At 27.7% G+C, this 27,735-nt stretch overlaps 1 protein-coding gene across 1 annotated transcript in view; it reads left to right on the top strand.

Annotated features, from left to right (window-relative positions):
• The window catches only part of LOC129960267 (gamma-aminobutyric acid receptor subunit beta-like), a 397,888-nt gene that overhangs the window by 110,522 nt on the left and 259,631 nt on the right, over positions 1-27,735 (top strand). The window contains exon 4 of the mRNA XM_056073555.1: positions 13,796-14,022. Within this exon, the coding sequence (XP_055929530.1) occupies positions 13,796-14,022 (227 nt within the window). The remainder of the gene's footprint in view (positions 1-13,795; positions 14,023-27,735) is intronic.

The following is a 27,735-nucleotide window of genomic DNA, read 5'->3' on the forward strand; positions in this document are numbered from 1 at the left end:
AACATGAAGTTAAAAAGAGCTAAATATGATGATAAAAGCCAACTGTTTTTAAAAATTTTTAAATGTTTGTTATATATAATGAACAATTTTATCAAATATATAAATAAATGTTATTTTATTTGCATTTTTAAATCTCAACTAATAATTACCATTAAATATCAAGCTACTTAATCTTAATAGCATTTACTATGGACAACACTTTTCATGCGTGCTGCAGGCATTAAAATGCATAATATTTGAGAAATTTCAATTTTACTAAATGATAAAATGATTACTTGAAATAAAGAAAAGAATACCATTCACTTTTATAACATTAAAAACTAATATTTTCACAAATATATCTGGCATGAAACAAGAAAAAAAATCGAGCAAATTTCAACTAGCCATATTTTTTTTATTGGGTTGAGAGGATATAAAAAAAGCATTTCGTTTAATTTGTCATATTATTATAAAGCACCGTCTTAAATCAACTTTAGGCCAAAATTGAATAGAATGCGATAATGTCAACAAACACACCAGAGAAAATATAAAACCTCTCGATACTATTAAGATGCTCCTAGGTAAAAAGAAATATTTCAAAAAAATTCGAAGAATGTGTCACTACCTATGTTATTTGTTGATTTGCATGCTTTGAGAAGACAGAATGAATAGGATGAGACCCCGTAAAGATGGTTTTAAATAGCTTATTAGATCTGCATCAACATTTACATTGATAAGAATATTATAATTTATTTTTCAACATAAAATTGTAAAAGTATTTAGAGTATTTTTTCCTTCACAAAATTTTTCATAGAGCATTTTTTTTTCAATTTAAAAAAAAAATTGTTAGAGGAAAACTAAGAGCATTTATTTCGAAAATTCTAATAAATAAATTTGTTATATTAACAAATCCAAGGCTTATTTTTTAAAAAGAATCTGCGAATTCATTTATTAGTGGGATTACTATTAAAACTATTTCTGTATCATTAAATAAAATATGCTTCCGAATTTTCAGATGACCAATCTTTGAAGCGCTATGGCTTGAAAAGAATCTTTATATATTAAAGGTACATTGACTCTGTCACTTATTTAAAAATCAGCACTAAGGTTATTTTGTATTATATCAGCACAAGGATTTACTTCTCGATACTCTTTTCTTAATTTTTAGTAATTTTATACGACTGTAAACAAGTGTTTAAATAAAATGACTTTGAAAGGACCAAAAAATATTTTGATTTGCTTTTTTAGTTGAAATTAAATTTGAAAAAAATTAGTTATTCAATTTCCTACTATTTTTTACATTGTAAATATTTTTGGAGCAAATTTTATTCATAGATTCAATGAAATATATTACAAAAGTGTACATGGATTTCAAGATGCACCAAATATTACATTTTATATAGCTTTTTTTCATTTTTATGCTTAGTAAAAAATGAGGAAATTTAAAAGGATCTTATTTTGTATCTTGAATGTAACAGAAATAAAATGAATCAGTGCTTATGGTATGCAGTATTTACCATTCGGATGTTGATAAATATGCACAGATAATTTGAAAGGTCTGTCTTAAATACGAAAGCAGTATAAGAATTTTTAAATTATGAAAGTGTAGAAAGTTTTATTTGCGAATGCATTTCATTTTCATTGGAATTAAAATTCTGATATACAATATTTACAACTTTGAAATTTTGATACAATAACTAGTACGATAAGAGAAATGAATAAATCAATGAAATAGATATTGATACTGGCCATTTTTTTGCACCCATAAGATATTTGAATATTTTAATGCATAAAGTTTGTAAGGAAAATTTTAAAACCTTATATGTCTCAAAATAAATTTCTTTACCTGAAAGACAAAGAAAAAAAAAATGGATGCATATTTTAAAATATTCTGCATTGTACAACTAACCCCCCTCACATTAACGCCATTGTAAAGAAAAAAGCACAAATAATATTGCTAAATTATTACAATCTTTTTTTTTGTTATTTATAAAAAAGTCACTATGTGACTGGCAAGAAAATTCATATAGCCGCTTTCAGAAATAAATAAATGCTATAATGTTACGAAAATATCTGAATGTGGAGTGAAAGCTAATATTATTTTGAAAATTGCATATTTCATCATATGTGGCAGACTATCTTGATGAGATGATATTATAGTTTTGAATGTAATTTCAATTTATACACATTTCTTCTTTTATTTGAGTAACTGCTTTCATCTCTTGTGATCTTCTTAAGAGAAAATTTTATGTGATTCGTAAAGAAAAAATTATGAAGCTATATTGACTATGGAGAACAACCAATATAGACTTCCAGAACAGCAAATGATTTGATAAGTTCGATTTTATTTTACATATCTTGTTGCGATTCCAATTTATACATACTCTCGTTATTTCTCTCTTTCTCTCACACACACACACATATATAGAGAGAGAGAGAGAAAGAAAAACAGTAATCTTTTACAGCATTTAGTGGAAAGACGATTTCTTATTGGTAGAAAAAATTTCACTATATTTTCCGACCAGAAAACACTCTCAAAAGCAAGGAACGAATTATAAAACAAAAAATATAAAGATATCTCTTTGAAATAAGTGAAATTGTTATGGCAGAATTGAAAAGTCGTATTTTGTAAAGCTGCTAAAGTTTATCAATTTCTCTGTTCAATTTCTTACATATTTTTGAAAATTTTGATCAAAATTTATTTTGATTCGTATTAAGATTCTTGTTTTGTTACTTTTATCTAAAACTGCTTGATTATTTTCATTTTAAGATTCTCAAACACAAGGAAAGATTTGCACAGAAATCTATGAATAAATTACTTTTTTTCTATTTGGTAATAGCAATTTGAGTTTTCAAAATCAAAACGCTTTTTCTGAATTAAAAAAAAATATTTTTTTTACAAAAGAAAATGTAATAGAAACAACTCTTCACCAAATTCTCCATCTTGTTTCAACTTCTCTATTAGGCATTTTGCTTTCGACTTGCTTTTTCGATAAAAGCTTTTAACAGTTGTAGAGAAGAAAGTCGACGTTTAATTACTATCCATGGCTTTGAATATACTTCTGTATTTATTGAGTTTCACTGAAGTACTTCAGTGCAACCGCTATCGACTTCCATTTCTTTTAATAACTTTTACAGGAAGAAAACGAAAAATGGCGAAATAGTGTACAACAATAGAATGAAGATAAAGATAAAGATATAGGAAACAGAATACGGAAATTATGCTTGCCCTAAGGAAGAACATTAGAGGAAAGTCACACCTGATAGCTGTGAGATGAAGAACGATAAGTAACGTACTTACAACTTCAATCGTAAAAAGAAGAAAGGTGATTCGAAGGGAAGAATTTAACTCATAGAAGAAGACTCCAAGTATTCTTTGTTATAAAACCCTTGGCATCTTTCCACTTTTTCTTCCCCTAAAGTTGCTCCTTTCCTCACATTCGCTTTGCTGCTTCTCTTTCAGACACTAAAAGAAATTTCGTTTCTCTCGCTTATCCGTACTCTTCTTTCAAAGCTTTCGAAGTCACGCAGTTCAACTAAAATAAAAAGTAGACCAAAAGAAAAATGCACTACACAATTTGAATTTATTTTTCTTTTACAGTTAGATCGGCCACACTTGTAGCTTTCCGTCTGGGAAGAGTTGTACTTTAAAAGTTGAGACTGGAAAGACTTTTCCGATGACTTTTAAAGGGAATTTCTCTTGAAAATATGTCATTTATAATGAACATAATTCATTTATGCTTTCTAGAAGAACGTGGGGATCTAAAAGTGCATCGGAGGAAATTTAAATCGATATCATGAAAAATATTTCCTCTTTCTACAATAAAGTTTGAGATAAAATTTGTTATTCATTTCCGAGAAGAATTCCTGAATTCCTTAGTAAAATATATCTCAATTTTGTATTTCTGAATGATATGCTTTCGACACTGCTCTGTATCTTAGTTCAAAAATTATTTATTTGTATGTCAAAGATATTTTTTAATCTTTTTCTGTATTGCTGCTGCTTTTATCATTATTTGATTGCCCTTAGAAATCAGCGTCAGAATGCTGGTCTGTAAGAGTAGTATTGTTTATGCAAAGAAAGTATGGGACAGAAATCGAAAAAATTGTTTCAGTTAAATAAAATTTTCGCTATTTATATTGTATTTGAAACACGAATTGCAATTTTTTTTTTCCTTCGTGCTCATATGACACGGTAAACTTTACTATCCATAAGATATCATCCAATACTGAGTATATTGACCAATTAAATCACATCGTCGTGCTTTTAGGACATTTATACATCGTTTTATTAAAATAAAAATTCACATAGTATGTAGGTAAATATTCATAGATCCTATGGGGCCTCTTGGCCCATTATAAACAAACTTATAGCAACTAATTCCAAGGGAACAAATAATACATTATGTACTCAAGAATGATATATTATATTCTATTCAATTCGTGTTCATAATTATTCTTGTTCATATTCAGTCATGGATATATATTCGCACAGTGGGTATATATGTAGAGATTAACATTCATGTAGCAAGCATCGCAGTTCATAATGGAATATTTTACACACAATAATGAAACTTGAATATACGTATGTATTGCTGTTTTCACTTCTTTTTATTTCGTTTCATAATATTTTTAAATATATATTTGGTTAAAAAATCTTAGTATATTTAATAATAAAATTCGTAAGCATTTTAAATAATTTTGTAAAGGGAGAAATGAAAACATAAAACAATCTTATGCTGTCGATTTGATTTTAAGGAAAATTAGGTTTTTAATCTCCTTTCAATTTTCTGTGCTTTTCGATTAATAAAATATTTAATATTATTTTGGCTCTGAATGTATGATTTCAAAATGTGACTAAAAATTTATTCATGACTCTATTGACGTTATGGCACTATTTGGCGTATTTTCATTTTTATATTATTTTCGCAACTAAGCCACATTTATTTACTCTGCCTGGTACACATCGAATAAAAAATAGCGATGTTTTCAGGAGAACTGAAGAAACATGCAATTGATAAAAATCAAATGACTTTGACAGTTGATGTGAGATTTATATTTATAAATAAAACATTTTTAGACTTAGGAGAAAAACTTTTACCTTCTTTTGTCTAAATTTCTCAAAAATGTCAGAAAAATTTGATTTTTTTTCTTCTGTAAATCAAAAACTGGATGACAGAAAATTTAACAAAATTTTGTGCGATTTTACAGGAATCTCGGTCGATTCTCAAATCCATATACCGAGATTCTGGAATTAAACCTTTGTTGTCTTGTTCTTGTATATCTTTATGTTTAAACCTTTTCCATTGTTAATATTAATATTCTGCTAATATTTTGAATATTTTTATTTACTTTATTTGAAATATTAAAAGAAAAGTTCGAATGAAGTCATTTTTTTTAAAAAAAGTGTAATCTCTCCGATATTAATTTGAATTAAGGCATGTTAAATTTCTTACATTAAGAAAATAATAAAAATTTGTAAATTATTTTACGAAGGAAATTAATTATTTAATGTAATTTATAAAATTTAATATAATTATTCTGATTCGTAAAACATATATTATCTTCATACATTTTCTAACTGTTCCACACTAAAAGAACATTAAAGGTAATTCGTATCACATATATTTGGTATTTGGTATCACATATCAAAGAATATCTCGTTAAAAAACTACATTATATTGCGTCTGTTAGATGAAATAAACTCTCAATGGAATGAATATTTATCTTTAACAAAAAATGAGTTCTGTAAAAATTATTTGAAAGAATCAATAGAAATGTTTGGACATTATATAACTTGAGTATATACATCATTTTTTTCAGTCTAAGTAGTAAAAACATGATTTTTTTAAAGGCAAATTAATTTTTAACTTTCACTGTTTATACTAAAAGTACTTTCTATGCCAAATAAAGTTATGTTCAATAAAGTCATGTTCCATGTGGAATAAGCGATCAATAATATATCGTAGCAACATATAACTCAATACTAAACATTTGTCTTGACTATCGGAGTCGGCAAATATTTATTTCAGACATTTATTATTTATCATTCCTTTTCAAAATTCCCCGAAAGAGTTAGTTTTTTAACAAAATGTTTGAAAATTTGAGAAACATTTAAGTTAGTTTTTAAAACAGTGCAGATTTTTTTTAAGCAGTTATCAGTGATATTGGGCTAGATTTATTGTGAGGATAAAACTTAACAAGAATCTTAAATAAATGAATGAATTTTTTAAAACATTTTTCTTTTAACTAAAGCAAAGTCTTTTGAATACGTATTAATAAAATAAAAAATATATATCATCTCAGTATGAGGGAGGAAATTATAACATTTTATCGATCGATTAATTTTAGGAATCTAAACCTTCAAGGGGAATGTAAAGTATGAAATTAAAAATATATATATGTGGCATGATTCATGTTAAGCATTTTTGATATCCATAAAAATTTGAAATTGCTGAATAAATTTTATAATTTTGTAATTATTTCCTAAGTTTATGCCATGTCTTCATGTTAGAAAAATACTTCGAAATTTATTACACAACGAAATTGCCCGTAAATATTTTAAATTATAGAAATCAAATTCAGGCTTAGATTGAAATTGCAAAAAGATACTCAACAATATAATAAATCAATAAAATTATTCACTTATTTCTACCAGATTTAAATTTAGTAATGGTAAAATGAAGCATTGACAATAGCTATTTAATTATATCCTTTTTGCAAAATGTACATGGTAAATTTTCAAGCAGGTAATGATTACAATGAAGTCTACTCCTATCTTAACATTATCTTTTATATCAGATAAGTCATATTTATATTAGTAGCCAGTGTGACTTTTCAAAAATCATTATGCAGTTGATTATATCAGTATACGTGGCGATTTTTTTGAAAATCAGTTCTGATGGGGCTAAATATCATTAATTTCCTATATCTTCATTTTTTTCATGCTGAATTCACACTATATTAAATACTTTTTTCTACAGCGAAAGTTTTTCTATATTTCGCTTTTCACTTTTATCTGTTCGTTAGAAATTGTCAAGCAGTACATATTTAATGCTTCATAAGGGTAAAACTTTGGCAAAAAAATTACGAAATTCTCTGACTAACATGAAAAAACTGCGAAGTAAGGTGTTTCTATCAACTCTGTAAAAGATTTAAGAATTTCAGTCAGAAGTTTGTAATGATTGAATAAAATCAATAAAAATTTGCCTTGCCGAAATCAGATATAACATAAAATGTTTCCTACACGAAATCAAATTCAGAAGTGCCTTCAAGGACTTGAAGCTTCAATAATGTAGTACAGAATTTCTTGAATTCCTTCTTTCGATAAAATGTCATGGCCAAGTAGGTACTTCTTATTTTGCAGTTTCATGGGAAAGCAGTCACTTCAGCACAGATATGTAACTGCAATTTCAGTAAATAAATAAATTACTTAACATAGAGCATTTTAATTTGTATTCTCAAATTTTATATTTTTCAAATTTTATATTTTTAAATAAAAGCATCTAAGAGTTACTTATGTGATGTTTTATTAATTTGTGTTATCTGATTTTTTTCGCCTCTTTCAAACTTTTATATATTATCTTGTTTATTACGATCACTACATTTTAAAATATTTTTAGACATTTATTACGGTCACTACTTTTTAAAATATTTTTTGGACATTTATTATGATTACTACTTTTTAAAATATTTTTGGACATTTATTATGGTTACTACTTTTTAAAATATTTTTGGACATTTATTATGATTACTACTTTTTAAAATATTTTTGGACATTTATTATGATTATTATTTTAAAATATTTTTGGACATTTTTGGACATTTATTATGATTACTACTTTTTAAAATATTGTTTGAACATTTTTGGACATTTATTATGATTTCTAATTTTAAAATATTTTTGGACATTTATTATGATTATTTCTTTTTAAAATGTTTTTTGGTCATTTATTATGATTACTACTTTTTAAAATATTTTGTGGACATTTTTGGATGTTTATTATGATTTCTAATTTTAAAATATTTTTTGGACATTTTTGGGCATTTATTATGATTACTACTTTTTAAAATAATTTTTGGACATTTTTGCACATTACATTTTAACAGTGAAATTTTGTAAGTTGATGTTATACTCACTTCCTATTTTGTTGAGTTTTAAAACTTATGCATTATATACCTGCGTTGAAGAATCTCAAAGAGCTTTGAAAATTTATTCATTTACATTATTGATACCAACAAAACTTAAATTTTTTTTTCGATTTTAATTATTAGTTAATACGTTAATTTTATTATATATTGGTTTCTTAGCAGAAGCGCAACATATTGAATTCGATAACAAATTGATTTCCAAATTCCATCCCATTTTCAGTGATTAATTAGAAATTAAGGACGGGAAATAGAAAATAAATGACTAAGGCATCTATATTTTCTTTGCACCCTAATAATGAGTAACTCTTCAAACTATTTTTAATTAATACATTCAACTTTATATTTAGTATGTCTTATAAAAGCAGTTGAAGTTTTTTTAATAAAAATCATTTAATTTTAAAATTTCGATACATATATTTATAATTTTAAGAATGGAAATCATATACGTTGTATATTTACTAAAAGTATTTAAATATCATATCGAGATATAAGGCTTTTCTGGAGTAAAATAAAAATGTAGCCAAAATGTTTTTTATTTGACGTTATTGTTTTGCTTTAAAACATTTCTTTTACTAACTCGAGTATATTAAATACGCGATATGTCGTAATTTAATCATAAAGTTTGAAAATTATATATTTGGCTTGGAAAATGGAACTGAGACTAATCTTATCCCACACATATTACATGAATCTATGATAAGATTTCGTAAGCTTCTTTGAAATGTATCTTTACATACAAAGCACAAGTAGTCTGAATCCTTCAAAACTAAATTATAACATGCTAGACTGGAAATTACTCGTGAGTTTGGATTTCCATGTTGCCATTCATGTTAGGTATTCTTAATAATAATACTGTTATATTGATAGAATTCTCACTTCAAACAAACTAAAAAGTGGTAATCCAATTCTTGTATACGCTAGTGTTTATTAACTTTTCCAAATTCAGCTCTCCAGTTTCACTCCTTTTTGAATGGGGAAAAAAAAAAAAGACTTTATTCCAGTTTGCAAATTGTTCGAGACTACGTACTGAAAAACAAATTAGGAAACAATCCTTTATTAACAATATAAAAATAAAAATATAAATCAAAACTATTTTAATAAAAAAATCTTATGCCGTATTAGTTTTCTCAGTTATTTTTGATCATCTATATATGTATCTATATCTATACTTATAATAAAGCTCAATGTGTGTGTGTGTGTGTGTGTGTGTTAACGCTCTACAGGCCAGACCATTTGACCTACAGCTACAAATTTGGTACATGTATACCTTGGAGGTCGGGAATGCACATCTGGAGTCTCTTTATTTTTGAATTTTTACTTAGAATTTTAATTATTAATTAAAAACTAACTTTCCCGGCAAAAAAATCTTCATTCCTTCACCGCCAAATGAGTAAGGCTTCAGTTTTTTAACCCACGCTAATGAGGTTAGGCTTAACATTTTTCGACCGACTATTTCAAATGATTCTGCTTATTTTCTTAATGTTTGATGCATTTAAAATTAAACATTGTTCATTAATCGATCTTTCAGATTAATTGTGAATTACTTTTGAAATAAAATAAAACAGAATAAAGGAAATTAAAAAATTTTAATCTGCATAGCGTTATCCCAACTGACGTAGAAAAATTCACGCATTTGCGTTACCATAACTGGCACTGAAAATTCACGCATGCGCATTGTGTTCTGATTGTTGACAACTATTTTCAACGAATGCGGACTTGATTTAAATTATTTTTTGGTTAGTTCCATGCTTTTGTAATTAAATTGTATTTATGTTGGTTATATATATTTTTGTATATGCTTATAGTTTTAAGCACATCGTTTTTTAAGTAGTTTCTTTTAACCTGTTTTCGATTGATTATTTTAAACGATTCTGTTTATTTTCTTAGTGCTTGATGCATTTAAAATTAAACATTGTTAATTAATCGATCTACTAATGATGACTCTGAGAAAATTTTGTTGACAAATTCTTGTGATATTACATAAATTAAGAAAGATATTCTTTAGTGCCCATAAAGTTTAAATGTTCTGTGACTCTGTTTTCAGTAATCATATTATAAAAAAAATGTTTTGTTTCAGTAAAAGATATTATTATATTAATTGCAGATTAATAATTTCCACTTTAATTCAAAGCATAAATTCTACGGGAGCTAACAGAAAATTAGAAAGATACATATTACGTTATGACTGAAGGTCTTTATAATATTACGAGTGAATTATATGACTGTCAAAATTTTTTAAGTTTTAAAATATTTTGATGAAAAAGCTATTAAAGTAGGAATTACATAAAATATTTAATTATTAAAATTTTAATGAGCACTAAGATTGGCGTACCGGTTGGTCGCCAAAAGCGGTTAGTTAATAATAAAAGTACTGAAAAAAGGCACTTTAAAAGCTTTAAAGAAGATTTAAGTACACAAGAGGATCCATCTTATATCACTACTCACAGTTTATGTAGTGAAATTGTAGGCATCATTTCACTTTCACAAATTTTAGATTTCTGCAAGACCGAACCACAAACCAGTTACTGATTAGTTACAAATCAGTTACCATTTACTGCTCACTGATAATTAACTTTTATTTCTTTTACACTCTGTTATAATAAGATAACATCAAGCAGGAATTGTTAAAAATATTTCTCAGATACGATTTCGGATCAGTATATTCTTCTCAACACTTCTCAACATAAAACAAATTTATTCTAACATTATATACTAATAGTAGTAAGTAGAGGTTACAATAGTAATTCGGTTATGTAAAAAAAAGTGCATATTAATTCCGTTTAATTGCTTTATACTCAAACATATAATAAATTAATAAGAAAAAAACCTATTTATTTAATTGTCAAGAAAATTTGTCTAAACTGTTCCTTATGCTACACAATATTTGTTTGCAAAAAAATATGTTAAGTGGTTTGTATTTATGTTGGGAACAAAGAAATACGTTTAAATTTTTTAAAATTGATTTAGAAAATCAAATCATATCTCGGATAATATTTCATTGAAAGTTTTGAATTGAAACGCTTACTTAACTTTGATTCAAAGCAATACTCATTTTCATTCTGGATCGAAACATTTATTGGATTTTACAGACCGTTTATTTAATTCTATAACGACAATGAAGGAAAAAAAAAAGTCGAAAAAAGTACTGCCACCTATTAAGCATCAAAATGCTCAACTTAGGGGGGAAAAACTTAAGTATTAATTCGAGATTCTGAGTCAATGCAAATAAGAATAAAATAGAACAAAATATTGATTATATGAAAGAAAAAAAAAAGAGAGGTTGAACACTCTTTATCGGAGCAATTAAATTAGCATAAGTTGAATAAATAAATCTCCTAATCACTTTTACACAAAAGCTATCTCCATTGACTGGTGGCTCAGAGCCAGTGTAAAACCATTAAGAATGCACTGCCAAGCGAAATTTGGCTATAGTCATTAGGAAGTTACTTTAGAATGATTTGCAACTGTATCAATTCAAGCACCGAAAATTAAATGACTCAATTCACTTGTATTAACACAAAGTGTAATAACTGATAAGCGAATCGAATGCAAAAGCAATACTATTGGGATTTTAAAGGTTCATGATTGATGGTTTGGATTAATTTTCCTTCTCCTTTAAAGAGAATATACAGCAAAGTTAAACATTATTATGGCCTTTAAATGCAAATGAAAGCAACAGATTACAGGATAACCATCAAGGGTGCGCCTGATTTTCCCATCTTTCTAATTCTAAATACAGAGACAGTCAACATAAGTCACTTATTATGCTGATTCTATAGGCAGCATAATTTTGTGCACAAATGTTTATTTGTTTAAGTAAAAAAACAAACAAAAAAAGGGGTATTATGCTAAAAGCATAGAATTAAAAATAGTTTTCTGTTGTTTGACTGTTTGAATTTATAGTCTGTTTGAATTTATAAAATCAAACAGAAAACAAAATGCGTGAATCCATAAACCTATGGATCCACGTATATTCTTCTCCCATGCATTTCTTCTTTTCTTTTCTCCTGTCAGATTTAAGACAGGAGCTAAGTTTGAGGCATCGGAAAGCAAATTCCTTATGACACAAATCGGTTCGCATTACGTGATTCTTGAATTGTGAGATTTTTTGAAAGATTGTTAAAATATATACTTTTTGATTGTTTTAATTATTAATTTTCATACTTTGAATGGCCACCATCTGGATTATAGTTCCATCACACAGTCCCAGTTTATTGAATAAACTTGTTCCAGGTTGAATCCGTGAAAAAATCAAGAAGATTTTGTTTCAGTCATCTGAAAGATAAAGATACAAATTTAATATTAAATTAATTAACTTTATTCTAAATATAAATAGTGTCTTCTAAATATAGCAATTTTTTAACTACTTTTAAGACACTGACTGCATTCGGATTGAAGTTTTCGAAAAATGATATAAAATGCCGATATTTTATTTTTTTTATTTTTTATTTTAGTATAAACAATTGAAAATGCACCTTTGAAACTAAAGTATATCAGTTAAAGACCGCACGTTTCTTGAAAACTGGAAGAAATACGTTATTTTTTTGGTTATATCAAACAAAATCTTTCCAATTCATTTTAATTCCAATCTTTATAAAAGGACTTGTTTAAAATCTTGCAGATAAGTTAAGAAAAATAATGCCTAGGTGATAGAAACATTTTATATATCAATCTAATCTTTAATACTGGGATAATTTTGCATCTTTAAAACAACTTTTAAAGATGTAAAATAGCATTAAAGTCTACTTTTTTATTATAAGAAGGAATGTAACTTACCCAAAAATGAATGTGGGATAAACATCCAACTCTTTACTAAGCAAACTCTTCAAAAACTTTGAATATTGAATTAAAACAATATTCGATATTTTCTCCAAAAATTGACTTTTTGATGTCAACCTATTTTAAATCTTAATAAATCTAATCTAATCTTATTCAACCTACTTTAAATCTTAATAAATCTAATCTAATCTTATTCAACCTACTTTAAATCTTAATAAATCTAATCTAATCTTATTCAACCTACTTTAAATCTTAATAAGCCAAACCTAAAATATGGTTATGATAAATTTTGTTTACTAATCCACATACTATTTGTACCATTAAGTCTTTTTGCACAACCTAACCACAGATTTACCAATTTCATTTTCGGTACGATATTGTTTTGGAAATTTTTATTGATGGTTTTTTGTACGTGCAGAAAATACATGAAGTTAACCAGTTGTTTGAGCGCAACTTTGACAGCTATACACAGAACTTTATTTTCTTATTTCACTTTTTATTAGAAATCTTTCTAAACGGATATTAACTAGCACGTTGTAACTAAGCATAATCTGAAAATTTAAACTTTAGTTTTAATTATGACAATGAATGTATGGCATTCATCTATGAACTCAATGAATAAAGTATTTTATTAATTTGCATTCAAAAATTTTACTATATAAATTTTTATTAAGAAGTAGATATTATCATTATTTTATGAATCAAAATCAATTTTGTTTTAAAATTAGTTCAATGACTATTTGCAGTTATAAGATTTTGAAAGTGCAAGATTTCATAGATTTATAATGATGTCCCATTTAAAACATTATTTAATTTTTTCATTAGAATATTTTTTAAAAAATCTTAATGCTGGATAAAGAGTAAATGTTACCTTTTTGTTTTTCAGGATTTCACCCTCGATTTTTATTTTCGTCAATCCTGGAAAGACGATAGACTGGCATTCGTAGCTCGACCTGGCCTGGACAGTTTAACAGTCGGAGCAGAAGTAGCAGATCTTATTTGGGTGCCCGATACTTTTTTTGCAAATGAGAAAACGGCATATTTCCATCAAGCTACTACGCCCAACACATTTTTGAGAATAAATTCAGAAGGCGAAGTGTTCAGAAGTATGCGGTAAGTGTCCTACGATCCCAAAATAGTTTAGATAAATACTGAGCAATATTTCGTATGCTATTTTTTTGCGTTATATTTAAATTCCCAACTTTACGAATAAACTTGCTAATATCATGGAAAACCAAGTTGTTAAAATTTACAAATATGCATAATTTAAAAAGAAAACTTTTTTTCATACTTTTTTATAATGCGTTTGCTTTTTTTTAAATCAAAAATTTGTCGACATTACTTTTATTTAACCTAACTAAGTAGGCTGCGTAGAAAGGCTGGAAAATTCTGTTCGGTCGATGGCAAGTAATTGTCCCACCGGGACAACTACATACCGTTGTATTGTATTTTTTCTTACTGCGCATGCGTTTGTAGAATCTGGCGTGAAAAAATTCATAACTTATCATAGATTAATTCCGACATTGTTTGCTCTTATGGACATTGCTTGCCATTTTTTTTTCTATAGTTTTTCAAATTTAAGTATGTTGAACTTCTTTTTATTTTACCATGTTTCTTTGTTTAAATATCCATCATTTTAATGCGACACGCAGTGAAAGAGGAAAATTCAAGGACGCCAAGAAAGCGAAGTATAGACAAGCATGGAATGCCTGAATCTATCTATGAAATTGTGGCACAAATAAATTAGTCCCTTTCTACGCATGCGCTGCTTACTTGCCGTCTTATAACTGGTCGAATGTAAACCCGGCATTATTTTAAATAACGATTTTTATACGATTAAGACATACTATTTCATTGCTTTCCTAGAATCATTTATATAATAATATAAAAATTCTGTTTGACGATAACATTGCTGTTATGTTTCAAAATTTAAAAATAACCGAAATAATTTATTTTGTATCAAAGGAAATTTAATTCTTCATGTCTTTTAATTTAATTACTAATTTCATTACAAGTTAAGCTGCTTAAAAAACTTAATTATGATTTAGAAAACTTACAAGAAATGAAGCAATGTAGTTTTAGTCAAAGATAACTATGCAAAACTGAAAATGGGGAATTGAAATTAAAGGAGACGCTAAAAAAATTAAACATAATAGTCGTTGTAACAGTTAAATATTAAGATCCGAGAAAAGTGCTGCTTTGTGTTTGTCGAAAAATCAATGCCGAATAACAGGGAAAAATACAGACAGTCTGCATAATCAATTGACAGCATTGTCACACCAATTAAAATCAATTTCTTTCTTTGCAAATATGTTCTTTTGATTGAAATATATTCTTTTCTCACATTTGTTTGCATCACTCAATACAGAAGAAAACTAGAAAGTCAAAAGTTATGTCTAATGAAATAATAAAGTTTCTACAATAATTATTTCACAATTCACATTTTTTTTTCTCTTTATTATTTCATGTCTGCTTTGATATCAGGTTGTGAGTTGCAAAAATAAAATAAAATAATCAGAAATATCTCAAAGGAGCTACTTTTCTCATATACAGATATTCAATAAATAAATTATTTCTGTAATAAACTGAGCTTGAAAGACTATATCCTGCCTAAATCTTTCTTAAGACTATAGCCTGCATAACCTAGATTCCCCAATTATCTTCAAAAATGTACGTCTCGATGTTTGAGAAATTCAAAATATTTCATTTGTTTTATATAATCAAAGGGACTTAAAATATTTTTCATAACGAGTATTCCTTATGTGCTTTTTTAATCACATAATGCTTTTTTCCGATGCTTTTAGAATAACGTAGGAATTTAATGGACGCACTTGGGAAATTATTTGAAAATTGGGGCAATTTATTGATATTCGTTCTTTAGAGTAACATGAGAAATATGCTGTTGTGTAATTTCTCTACAAATTTGTGATTATATTTTAATAAATTCTTATATATTTAAAATATGTATTTTTTAAAATGTATTGTAACTCAAAACGAAGTTGGTAAATCCTTTCTTCTGATGTTAAGAGTAACATGAGAAGAGTTCCATTCTTTAGAATAATTTAAGAAATATGCAGTTGTGTAATTTCTTTTCAAATTTGTCATTTTATTTTGATAAATTCTTATATATTTAAAATACGTATTTTTTAAAATGTATTGCAACTCTAAACGAAGTTGGTAAATACTTTCTTCTGATATTAAAGTTTTACTAAAAATATCGATATGCATGTTTATTCATTTGTCATACCATTACTTGATATAGCATTGAATCAGATCAGATTTATAGGAAACTGTCATTAGAATAATATTATTTCTGAAGTAATTTCTTCTGTAGCTGATCTCAAAGGTTCTAAATTAAATATTAATTAGCTCGTCGTTAAAAAAATGTATTTTTTTAAATTTTAATAAAAAATGATATTTTTCAAACTAATATTTTGTTGAAAGGCATGGGAGCAGCAAAATGCATTCCTTCTGAAAGACTTGAAATACAATTTTGTGATTTTTCTATGAGATTCGCTTATTTTTCTTTAGATATACACGAAAAGGAATTTTCTTAGCGGTTTTTTTAACCTTAACGTTCATAGCGAATTTCTTTTTTAAATATATTTGTGAAATTTACTGCACTTGCTAGCACAAAAAGCATCGGAAATCCGAGAAAAAGAAAATACAAAACCTTTCTTCTGGAAACGGTCTTTGAATGTTCCTGCCCGCTAAGCAAAACGTTTTGAAACCTCTTGAGGTTGCGTAATATCCTCTCCAAGGATGAAAATATCTGGTTACAAGAGCTCGACGATAAACAAAGAAGCAACAATGCGTAGCAAATAATCATAAATTACCAGCAAAGAGGCGAAGCAAATGTCTCAAGGGATTGCACACCAGTGGATTAATCAATTTGCCTCCAGTCGCGCGCGAAAGAATGCAATGAAAATGGACGGCATGATGCTTAGGTGTTGACCTTGGGGGGCTCTGAGGTCAAGAAGCTTGACAAGAAGAACAATAGGTGATCGATCAGGACTAGTTTGTCGACAAGGTTTATCAACTTGGCAATTTTTGTATTGGTAAATGCTTTCTGTCAATGACCTTATCCATGTGAACAGAACAATGTTATGCAAAGATGTTAATTGTGGAGAATTTTTTCTGGCCCTCCGTGATAGTTTATCAGTTATCAAGAACATATTCCGTTTTTCAATTTATATTAAACTAATAACTAACATTGTGAACTTTTTTTTTAGATTTCCCTATTGAAATCTTTAAAATAAAATTATGTTTTCGGAACCAAATAGTTTTTACAGTTTAAGGTGCTGGGAGAAATTAATATAAGTCATGTATATCTAATTTATAAATTTGTGTATCCTAGTATACATAACTATCTAAAGAATCAGAACTATATGCTTGAAACATTATTTTTGAAATGAATCTTCAAGAATGTCTTGCAAGATTTAATTTATTTCAAATTCAATGACTACCATTATATAAATGCATTTCTTGATTTCCCTGTTACAATTTTAATTGATTGTTCGTATTCATAGACTTGTTAGAATGAATTCACAATACGTATAAAAAAGCAATTATCATAATTTAAATTTCAATTAAATATCTTGGGGCTTACAATTCATTAGATCATATCTACAGTTTTCCGATGTATAATAATCTTAATATTTTAATAAAATTCCAAATTTATTTAAATGTGTATTTAAACATAATTAATATCGTTAGTATTCATATCCACGATGAGAACACAATATTGTAGCACTACTTAAAATCTCCAAAGCCCATAGGTATGCATTCTATCGATAAATAAGATACTCAATGAAACATATGTTAACACATCTGAAAATTGTTTTCTAACGGAAGAACACACATTTATTCTAGATGACGTAAATTTTCTAGATGCTTCACTAATAGAAATACAACACAAATAAACGAACAAATCCAGACTTAAAATAAATATAATCACATCATTCAAAATAAGATCGTTAATTACTTAGGAAAGTAAAGTTCATTTTCTAACATGCAATTGACGGCAAGGAACTCAAAAGTAAACTGAATGAAATCCCGCAATCGACTTCTCGACTTGGTCTCACATCTTAAGAAAGCTGTCACATTCTTGGGAAAAATCGAAAGTGCATGATGTCTCTGGAAAATAGAATAATATTCGTCACCAAATGCTTGCCACTTTTCACAATAAAGTTGAACTCTGATTTATTAACATTTCAGCGACAACGAACCTCAAGCTCACTGTCACCAAAGCCCAGATTAATTAAAAATACATTAATTAAGTAAAATTGCAATTTATTAAAACAAAGCAATAAATTAAACTGATATTAACGCATATGATTATAAGTGATTTGATGTAAGATCTTTCAGAATTTTTAAAAAAATGCTGTTTAATTAAGGAATGTATCAAAATATCTACTTAGAATAGAAAACTCATTTGGCAAGTTCATTTTCATCATAAAACCAATTAATAAATAAACAATTACACTCATTTGAATCACTGATTTTATGGAAAATTACTTTCTGCACATTCAATGTATTATTTTATTATGAATAATGATATATTGAATATGCCTTTCCTCATACTGCATTATGTATTTTGATTCTACGTATTTCTTTGTTCTTTACTAGATAATGTATTTTGGTTTTCATGAATTTATTATGTCTTTTATGGAGTAATAATCATGAAAAGAAAATACTTTTAGAGATAAAAACTTAAAAATTTCAGATAGTTTTTTTTTTAGTCTGAAATTTTTACACTAATTAAATAGTTTATCCAGAGATATTATATATGTCCTGGAAGAAATATAAAAGCAGAAGATTTTATTGTATTTTAATCAAAAGCATGCAATTCCTAATTTCTTAAACAGAAAATAGGCTGGTTTCAAAATCAACCCCAATATATTATGGAAATCGACTTTTAGAATTGAAAATGTTTCGTCGATGTTTGGCTCAAAGGTAAAGAAAGAAATAAAATTTTGCCAACTATATTTGGCATCTTATCAAATTAAAGTGATCCTTGAAAGTTTATTTAAGTGAAAACTACAGATTTAGTAAGAAAAACCTGTTTTACCATGAAAGACCTGACGATAATACCGCTCGCAAGCATATGCGTGATTTTTTAAATGTCGCAAGAAGGACATTGTTTGCGAAGCCCCTACGGACATTACCCCCGTTCAAGAGACTTGCCTTTGTACACAATATCGGAGCTCCTTGAATCATTAATGTATGCTAATGAACAATTCTACGAACTCGAAGGATCTCGAAAGGCAAATTTCCGGTTAGACTACCGAAGAATTAACTGCCGCATTGATTAATTTTTATAAAATTTAGCTTGAGCTTAATGTTGAATTAATCAGTTTGCCTACTTTCTTATTCTTCTTTTAAAAACTAAGATTATTTTATCAATTGCACATTTAGAAATGAGGATACCTTCATTTACGTTAATCATATTTAACATCCTAAATTTTCTTTGTTCAATTTCTTTATCAGCAAGTATATCCAGGTAGAATATCATTTATAACTAATAAATTATTTAAGACTTTAATTTAATAAATAGCTTTCTTTTGCCGTACATGAACCGTTATAGAAAGCTTTGTATTTTCTTTTATTAAATCATTTTTTTAAGATTGTGTTCTAAAATATGTGCTTCATTATTAAATATTTTATTAATATCTGCTGACGGCTATTTATGCATTTTTATGTTTATATTGCTGTGGAATGTCAAATATGTCAAAACAGTTCAATTTTCTTCCGTTATTATTTTAAACAACATTTAATTTCAGCATCAAACCATGTATTTGAATATTACAGTTTCAGGACCTTTGCGGAAAAACATCAAGAGTTTTTTAATTGAATTTTATAAATGATAAAAACATTATTATTTAGATAAATATTTACTTTTTTTAATGCAAATGAAAGTTTTGTTGACATTTATTTATTAAAGATAATATTCTCCTATTATAGTTAGTTAAGAATCTCCTGTTAGCAGACATTATTGATTATCCTTAAATGATATTTTTTTTTATTTTTGTAGTTTCATTTCAAACATAGAAACCTGTTTGAATGAAAATTTCGTGGAAAACGTGTTGTGGTTGAATCAACATCCTCGGAACCACATTCATTTATGTGGTTTAGTGAAGACTTTTATCTGATGCTCGCAATAATTTTTTTTTTCATTGCTCTATTTAATATTAATTAGTTCTATTGCTGAGCATCTAGATCTAGGAAATGGAATTTTTAACATGTTTGTAATTTTTTAGAAATTTTTATTGTTTGTTATTAGAATCTCGTCTTCGGACTCAGTAGAGCATGGACTCATACTCAATTTTACCGAAAAACAGTGCTATATACAGGCCCGGGGTTGGGCAAATTTGTTAGTATCGATGAAAAGCCCCGAATTTATTATGGAAATCTGGATGGAGATCTCATTTACTAATTTTTCATCATATCGCCTGTTGTGAATCATAGGGGCGAAATTTCGAAACTCATCAATTGGAGAAAATGGTTGCCAGTTTTTTTTTTTTTTTTTTTTTTTTTGTAAGGCGTATGGTGTTTTGTGGGTCCTTTCGCCTCTTTTCCATAAAAAAGGCTCATTCAGGTGTCATTTGGTGATCTCAACTGGGAAAAAATTAGATATTTCACTGTAGATTCTCAACATGCAATACAACATCTGTTCAATAAAACAGATATTAAAAACTGCATTTTTAATAATTTTCCCGTAAATTCCAGGCGATAAAAATTGTGAAGAAATCCAATCTTTTGTTTCAAATTAAAATGAGAGGAGAGAAGACGTATATAATAAAAACAATGCATTGAACCCAGGAAAATTGTACCTCACTAGTCTACCTTGTAAGTGCTTATTATTATTATTATTATTATTTTTGCACATTTTACCCAATTCAAATATGCCACGGCACCAAAAAATGATAAATCACCCTTTCCCAGATAGATAAAAATAATATTAAACAAAAACCTTAAAGTGATACAAAATTCAGAAAAGAAAGGCGGGAAGCATATATCTGTCTAAAACACAGCATGTATCTGTCTAAAAAACCGGTGGGATGAATTTTTAAAACAGTCATGTGCTGCAGGTCTCCAAAACGACAGGATTGCTGCATCAGAGGACACGTCAGTTAGGAGACCAAATTCTATAATTCCTCGTCGTAATCGGAAATGAAATTCAGTTTTTTTCTTCTCCTTCTACATGAGTCTCCTACACGTATTTCTATCCTACCTGTCTCAAAGCCGAGTACGAAATGATTTATATCGCTCGAGTATCACTGCGGAAAGAAAGACGGATGTTTGTTTCCTACATTTATTGCTTCCTAAGGATAGTAAGAGTTCCCAAGGCATAATGTGGGACTATCAAGTACAAGTGATACTCCACGCACCTCTGTTTCAACTAATATAATATTTTTTTTGTTTAATAGAAGATAAATAAAAATTCTGCAAGCGTAGAAAATGGTTCGTGGTTCGAGTGCAAATGTAACATTTTAGATAACTTTGTTTGGAATATATTAATATTTTACCTTTGGGAAATCAATGTTTGCTCCATTCTTCTTTTTTTCCATTGTTCAGTTCTTCAAATTTTAAAGTCGAATATACTAAAACGTTTTTGTATTCTTAGAAAAAAAAGCTGATAAAAATGCAGTTATCTTAATTTAGATATATGTTGGATCAATTTTAAATTCCACTATAATATTGTTTTATTTAAAACCCATATAATTAAAATAAAATATAGAAGACTTGCAAAGGACAAGTAGTTTTCTAAATTCGAATTTAAATATTTTTAGATGCATAGCAACCTGACGACTGCTTCATTAGCTTGTGAAAAATAGATTAAAATTTAGAAATTTCCCTCATAATCATGCGCTACTAAAAATGTTTCTTTTAATATATCTTGTCAATGTGTTATGTGTCACTAAAAGTGAATTCTGTGTTTTTTTATTTAATGTCAAATTCAAATATATTTTTATTTATACTATTTACAGAATTCGGACTATTTATGTATAGATAGAATATATAAATAGAATAAAAACTAGTTTAAACATAACGACAGAAATCGCAAATAAAGTAATTACCGAAAGTAAACTGCAGTAAAGAAGAAAAGTGCTGAAAACATATGAAAAGGGGAGGGAATATTAAACACAACCAATCAAATGCGCAAAATGTTGCGATTCAAGGAACGATATGTAAATACAGATGCCTTACCTGGTGAAAGGCGCATTAATTTCCTTATTTATAAAATAAAATCAGTGAGAATCTCAAAAGAAATAGCATTTTCTGCAGACATTTTCTTCGGAGATCAAATGAAATGATAATACCCATAAATGCTATAGCAGACCAATGCTATAGAGATGGAAAAGCAATAAAATTCTGAAATACAGAAATGAGATACAAAATAAGTAAAAAAATAACAAAAATAATATATATACTTATTTTTCATCTTTTTTTTTTTTGTTTCTCAAATTTATATCACGTTTCCATCTCTATAGATCGGTCTGTTATAGTAGTTTGGTTGTAGACAGTATCATTTGACCTAATTGTCAGGTACTGCCTGCAGTAAATGCTTTAGTTCTCTATGCAATAATGGATACCAACCCCGGATGAGCAAATGAAAGCGTCATTCCACAGAATACTTTCTGTTTCCACTTTTAATAAATGTTTACAATTTGTTATATATATATATATATATAATGATGGTAATTTAGTCATGTAGAGTCGACATCGTTAGTGTATAAGTAGTCGTATTGAGCTGAGTTTCAGTTTATTTCAGCCTTAGTTAGTACATTAGAGATAAATTTTTAAGCATTATTGAGTAATATCAGGCTATGATTATATTATATGCCATCGCCGGTAATCAAGAGACAGAAACCACGCCCAAGCGGGCATCTGCCAACAAAATTTCTCTTCATAGTGAAATTTCGACTACATCTCCAAGAGAGAAATATCCGAAAGCATTAGAGCCATTTTATACTGGATCTCTGCAAGCTAAAATTATATTTAATTACGTATTAGAGCTTAATAGAAATATTGAATTAAATTTGGAATGGCGTTCTTTTTTATATCTTTTCATATCTGGTAAAAAGCGCATCAGATCTATATATACATGTGTGTTAATTTTTCACACACATATATATATATATACTTGAAAAATATATTTTCACGTACCTGAAAAGTATACTTCTATTAACGAATGCAAAAGAAGATGCCATGTATTTATTTCCTATTTTATCGGACTTCAATGCATTGAAAGTTAGTTATAAGCTTTATTTGAATTTATCTTCAAAACCAAATTCATTTGTTTGAAAATGAATCAATTCTATTTGAGAATAATGTTCTTTCACTTATCAAATAGTTCTTCTAAGACATAGTTTCTCAATTTTGCGGGAAATAAATAAATGACAATCGGAAAAATGAATGAAGGAATTAAAAATTTCAATTATACAGAAGCAAGCTTAACAGAATAAGTCTTTGCTTATTATTTAATATTTAATAGTTTTCATTTTAATTTCAATTGTTGAAATATGTTCCTACAATTTTCCTTTAAAAATTTCTCTGGGGCAATGTTAATTTTCTTTTTGAGAAATAAAAAAAAAGGAAATCGATTTACATTGTACTACAACATTTTATTGAATCTAAAATTTAAAAGAAGGTATAATAATAAACGACGATTTCCCGTCTTCTTTACTATTTTCCAAGATACTTTTTCTTTGATATTTTCTACGATGTATAATGTTGAAAAGAATCATTATAATGCATTCCGATAACACTTGGATCTTTATGTAAAAGTTAGCGAAACACGTTTCCAGGGCCAGGAATTAAACTTATTGAATCGCAATTTCGGTGATGGTGCATTGTTGTTCAAAGTGCCGGTTAACATCGCTTAGCAATCTCCCACCAAGACTTATTGTTTTGGAAAGAGTTTCATAAATATTTAAGCAGATATTGTTGTTAAGTATTTGTTATTTGCCCTTAAAAGAGACTTTGGACAATAACTGAAGGATAAAAACTGCTTTACCCATAATGTCAGTAACTACAGGAAGAAGGGGATGACCACTTCCTTCTTTTAAGTCTAAAAGAATTTGTGGTTTCCATGAGCTTCGTTGCCATGGCGATAGGGTGGAGCCTAGACTCGGGCACCCTGTGAATCACATGGGGAGGGTGTCAATCGAAGTTACTGATGTCTATTGGTGCTTCCACTTGCAGGGAATAAATCTCCTTTCTTACAATTTGTTTGACTCTTTCAAAGGGAGAGAAAAATAATCAATATTGTGGTTGAGGGCAGTTGGTGCATCATCACACTAAACTGTCTTTTCAGACGTTTACGTGGCAAGAAAAGATTTACAGAATTCATCGAATATAATTGGCAAAATTGTTCTTTTTTTTTTCTTTTACAGAAACGTTTTATCAAAATGCGGCGAAGTTTTAGGATCGTTTAGTGGATCTTGTATACATGACTCTATTGAGCAAAAGATAAACATAGCACGTGCTGAATACGTCCGTCCTTAGAGATAACTTTGAGGGAGTATTGATTTAAAGCAACGTTAGAAAGGAATGCTATGGAATTGGCATGCTTTATCAAAAGAGAAATGGCCTTGAAAAAAGAAATTTAGTATTCTGAAATGAAAGAGGATTTTTTAAAGTTAATTATATATTGTTAATATAATAATACTTTTTTATTTAAGATAGAAAAAAAATAAATAATCCATAAATATTCGGTAAATGGAATGAAACTAGGGATTATAAGATATTCGAAAAATGCATGAAAAAAATTGCATAAATTAGAAAGAAACTTGCTGAGAAACACATTCATTTTATTGAAAATCAAAAATTGTTTGGAAGGATCTGCTTTGAAAAAAATAAAATCATTTCTCGTTTAATGCATTAATGTATTACGATACAAATTGATATATATTTCATCAAATGTTTACCTCTGTTTTTACAATAAATGCATACTTCATAATATTTTGCAGTATTTGCACATTATGCAATATTTTGTTTAAATACATAGATGAATCGTATTCAAGCTCTGTCAGATTTTAATTTTTTGCTTAAATGACGCATAGCTATGGAAAAATCAGTTCATTATAAATCAGGCTTTATTAGTTGTATGCAATATTTTTATTTTTAGGAAATATAAGTTATCACCGTGCAACTTTTAATATCATTAATCGACAAATGGTGTTTGATGCCAGAAGAAAATCCAACATAATCAATTATAAATGAGAGTTTCTGTTAATGAAACGCATTGCTATATTATATTTGTATCGAGCTTTAATAGAAGTAATATGGCGAAGTAACATATATCCTATAGATATAAGATGCATCTTTGCCAGTTTAAATCAGTATTTGAGAATAATAAAGCTTTCTGATCTTTAATTGTGCTCTTGTCAAATTCATGTATTAATGATACTGTTCATATTAAATGAACAATTTTGCATCACTCTACAATGCAGCTTAACTGATTTGGAATTGCTAAGGGCGAAGCTGTGTGTATAAAATGTTTACTGGTTAATTGTTGAATGTATGCAGTTGGAGAAATACAGACTACATGAAACGAAATTTATAGATTTTTTTTCATTTCATTAGTTTGATAATGATTCATGAAGTACATCTACAATATTATCATTAAAAATTGTATTTAAAGAATAAAAAGAATGAATACGTGAATACAAATCTTCAATGAATCCAAATTTAATTCATTTTTCTGTGTAAATTTAAAGAGGGAAAATAATTGTTGCAAATGTTCTTCTATTGATGTCCGCTATAAAATAATACAGTTTTCCTAATATTAGCAAATAAGCCTGCTATATTTCCTAAAAATAATTGTTTCAATTCATTGGAAAATAAATGACTTCGAGTTTATATATTATCAACGAAAGTCTTATAGGCCCTTTAATATTATTTTTACCCTTTTGTAGTAGTGTTTAATGTTTGAAATTCGATACAGCTTTGTTATTTTGAAATACGTTTTCATTCGATAAATGCCGTTATTATACTCCTTTGTTTGGGAGATCATTTCAAATACACAAGAATAAAACTGAAATAGACTTTTGAGAAGTTGAAAAATATGATGCCAACTATCATGTTACCAAAAGAATTTTTTCTGCGATTCCGAGTCTATCCTATTGCTTTTTCACTTATTTTGATGCTCGTTGTGATTTTCAATATGTTCTTTATCCCACGGGTATTGAAGTAGAATTTCAGTCATTTAAAAATCCTTTATATTTATTTGAAATACAAGGGAAAGACAGAGACTTTTAAATGAGTTCGAAAAGAACGTAGTAGAAGGTTTGTTACTGGAGAAACTATATAAAAGGACTCTTATACATTATTCGGTAAGTCAAAAGGTTGTAATTTTGTTTTTATTTTTATAACAAAAAGGAAGATTGCTTTTAAACGTATGTTTTAAATCTTTAAATGGGATCTAAAGCCTTAAAAGTCTGAAATAAAAAGCGTATCCTGGATATTTCCAATCTATACATTGATATAAAAAAAATCTGATTCTTTGCAATTGACAATACTTTCCAGTTTTAAAGAAAAAATTAGCAATAATAATTTGAAATGTTCCATAAAGTCCAGTTTATGCTAGAACCTTTTAAAAACGCCTACCCGAAGAAAATTTAAGAACACTGCATTTACAAAATAATAAGAAAGATTGCGTCTATGTTCCAATACTGACCGGGAGTTTGATAATAAGCTGAAATGTTATGATAATGACAGCAATAGCGAATATTACAAATTTATTCATAAAATAAATGTATGTACTTAAATTCCTGGTTTTCTCTTCTTTACTTGAGCAGTTCTATACTTGAGCAGTTCTGAGCAACTAGTTCATTCTATAATTATCAAATACGAACTACACTCCTGCAGCGTAGACAACTAATCAAAAAGCTATTCTCAAAAGTACGAGAGCCGTCAACTGTTGTTTTAGTACAGCTGTTGGATAATATTATGTACCTGAACTTCCTTGTGCTTTATGAAATCTTTTAGCGTAATAAAGCATTATCATTGACTGAAACTCATTTGCATTTTAATGAATTAAATAATAGGTTATTCTTAAGGAGTTGCATTAGTGAAAAACTCTTTAAAGCATGTCTTAATCACTCTACAAGTAAATAAAAATATTCTTCAATTTTGGTAATAGAAAAGTCATATTAGAAGAACTTTAGCTTATTTTCAATTTTTTTTTTTTTTTTTTTTACATTTGTTAGCCCAATTAAATCTTATCCTTCAATTATGCTTACGTTATTTTAAGTAATGAACTTTAAATAATCTAAATAATATATATTAACTAAATAACTACTTCAATATTCTCTAACATAACTTCTTTTTCATACTGCGGACGATATAAGCAATTGTAGATCAAAGCTTGGAACAACCTGTTAGTGCCGCTTAGATTTCTGGCTAAATAAATTATAACGAATCATTTTTCTTCTTTCTAGTCTTTCACATAATGAATCATTTTTCTTCTTTCTATTCTATCTTATAATGAATAATTTTTCTTCTTTCTATTCTTTCACATAATGAATCATTTTTCTTCTTTCTATTCTTTCACATAATGAATCATCTTTCCTTGAATAATGCATTTATATAATTTAAATAATCAGTTATGCTACAGATATAGGATTACATCTTGATCGCAATACAGACAGTTAAAATATTACTAAATTTATAAAAAAATGTAAAGAAAAGGCAAAAGAAACCTGTTTCTCCAGTCTTAGACTTACTGAATATCTTTGTAATTTTAAATCACCCTTTAGTAAATTAAATAATTGGTTGTGGTGAATGAATGGATCAATATGAGACCACATCTCATCCATT

The sequence above is a fragment of the Argiope bruennichi genome, chromosome X2 (genome assembly GCF_947563725.1).
Source record: "Argiope bruennichi chromosome X2, qqArgBrue1.1, whole genome shotgun sequence".
Taxonomy (NCBI): Eukaryota; Metazoa; Arthropoda; class Arachnida; order Araneae; family Araneidae; genus Argiope; species Argiope bruennichi.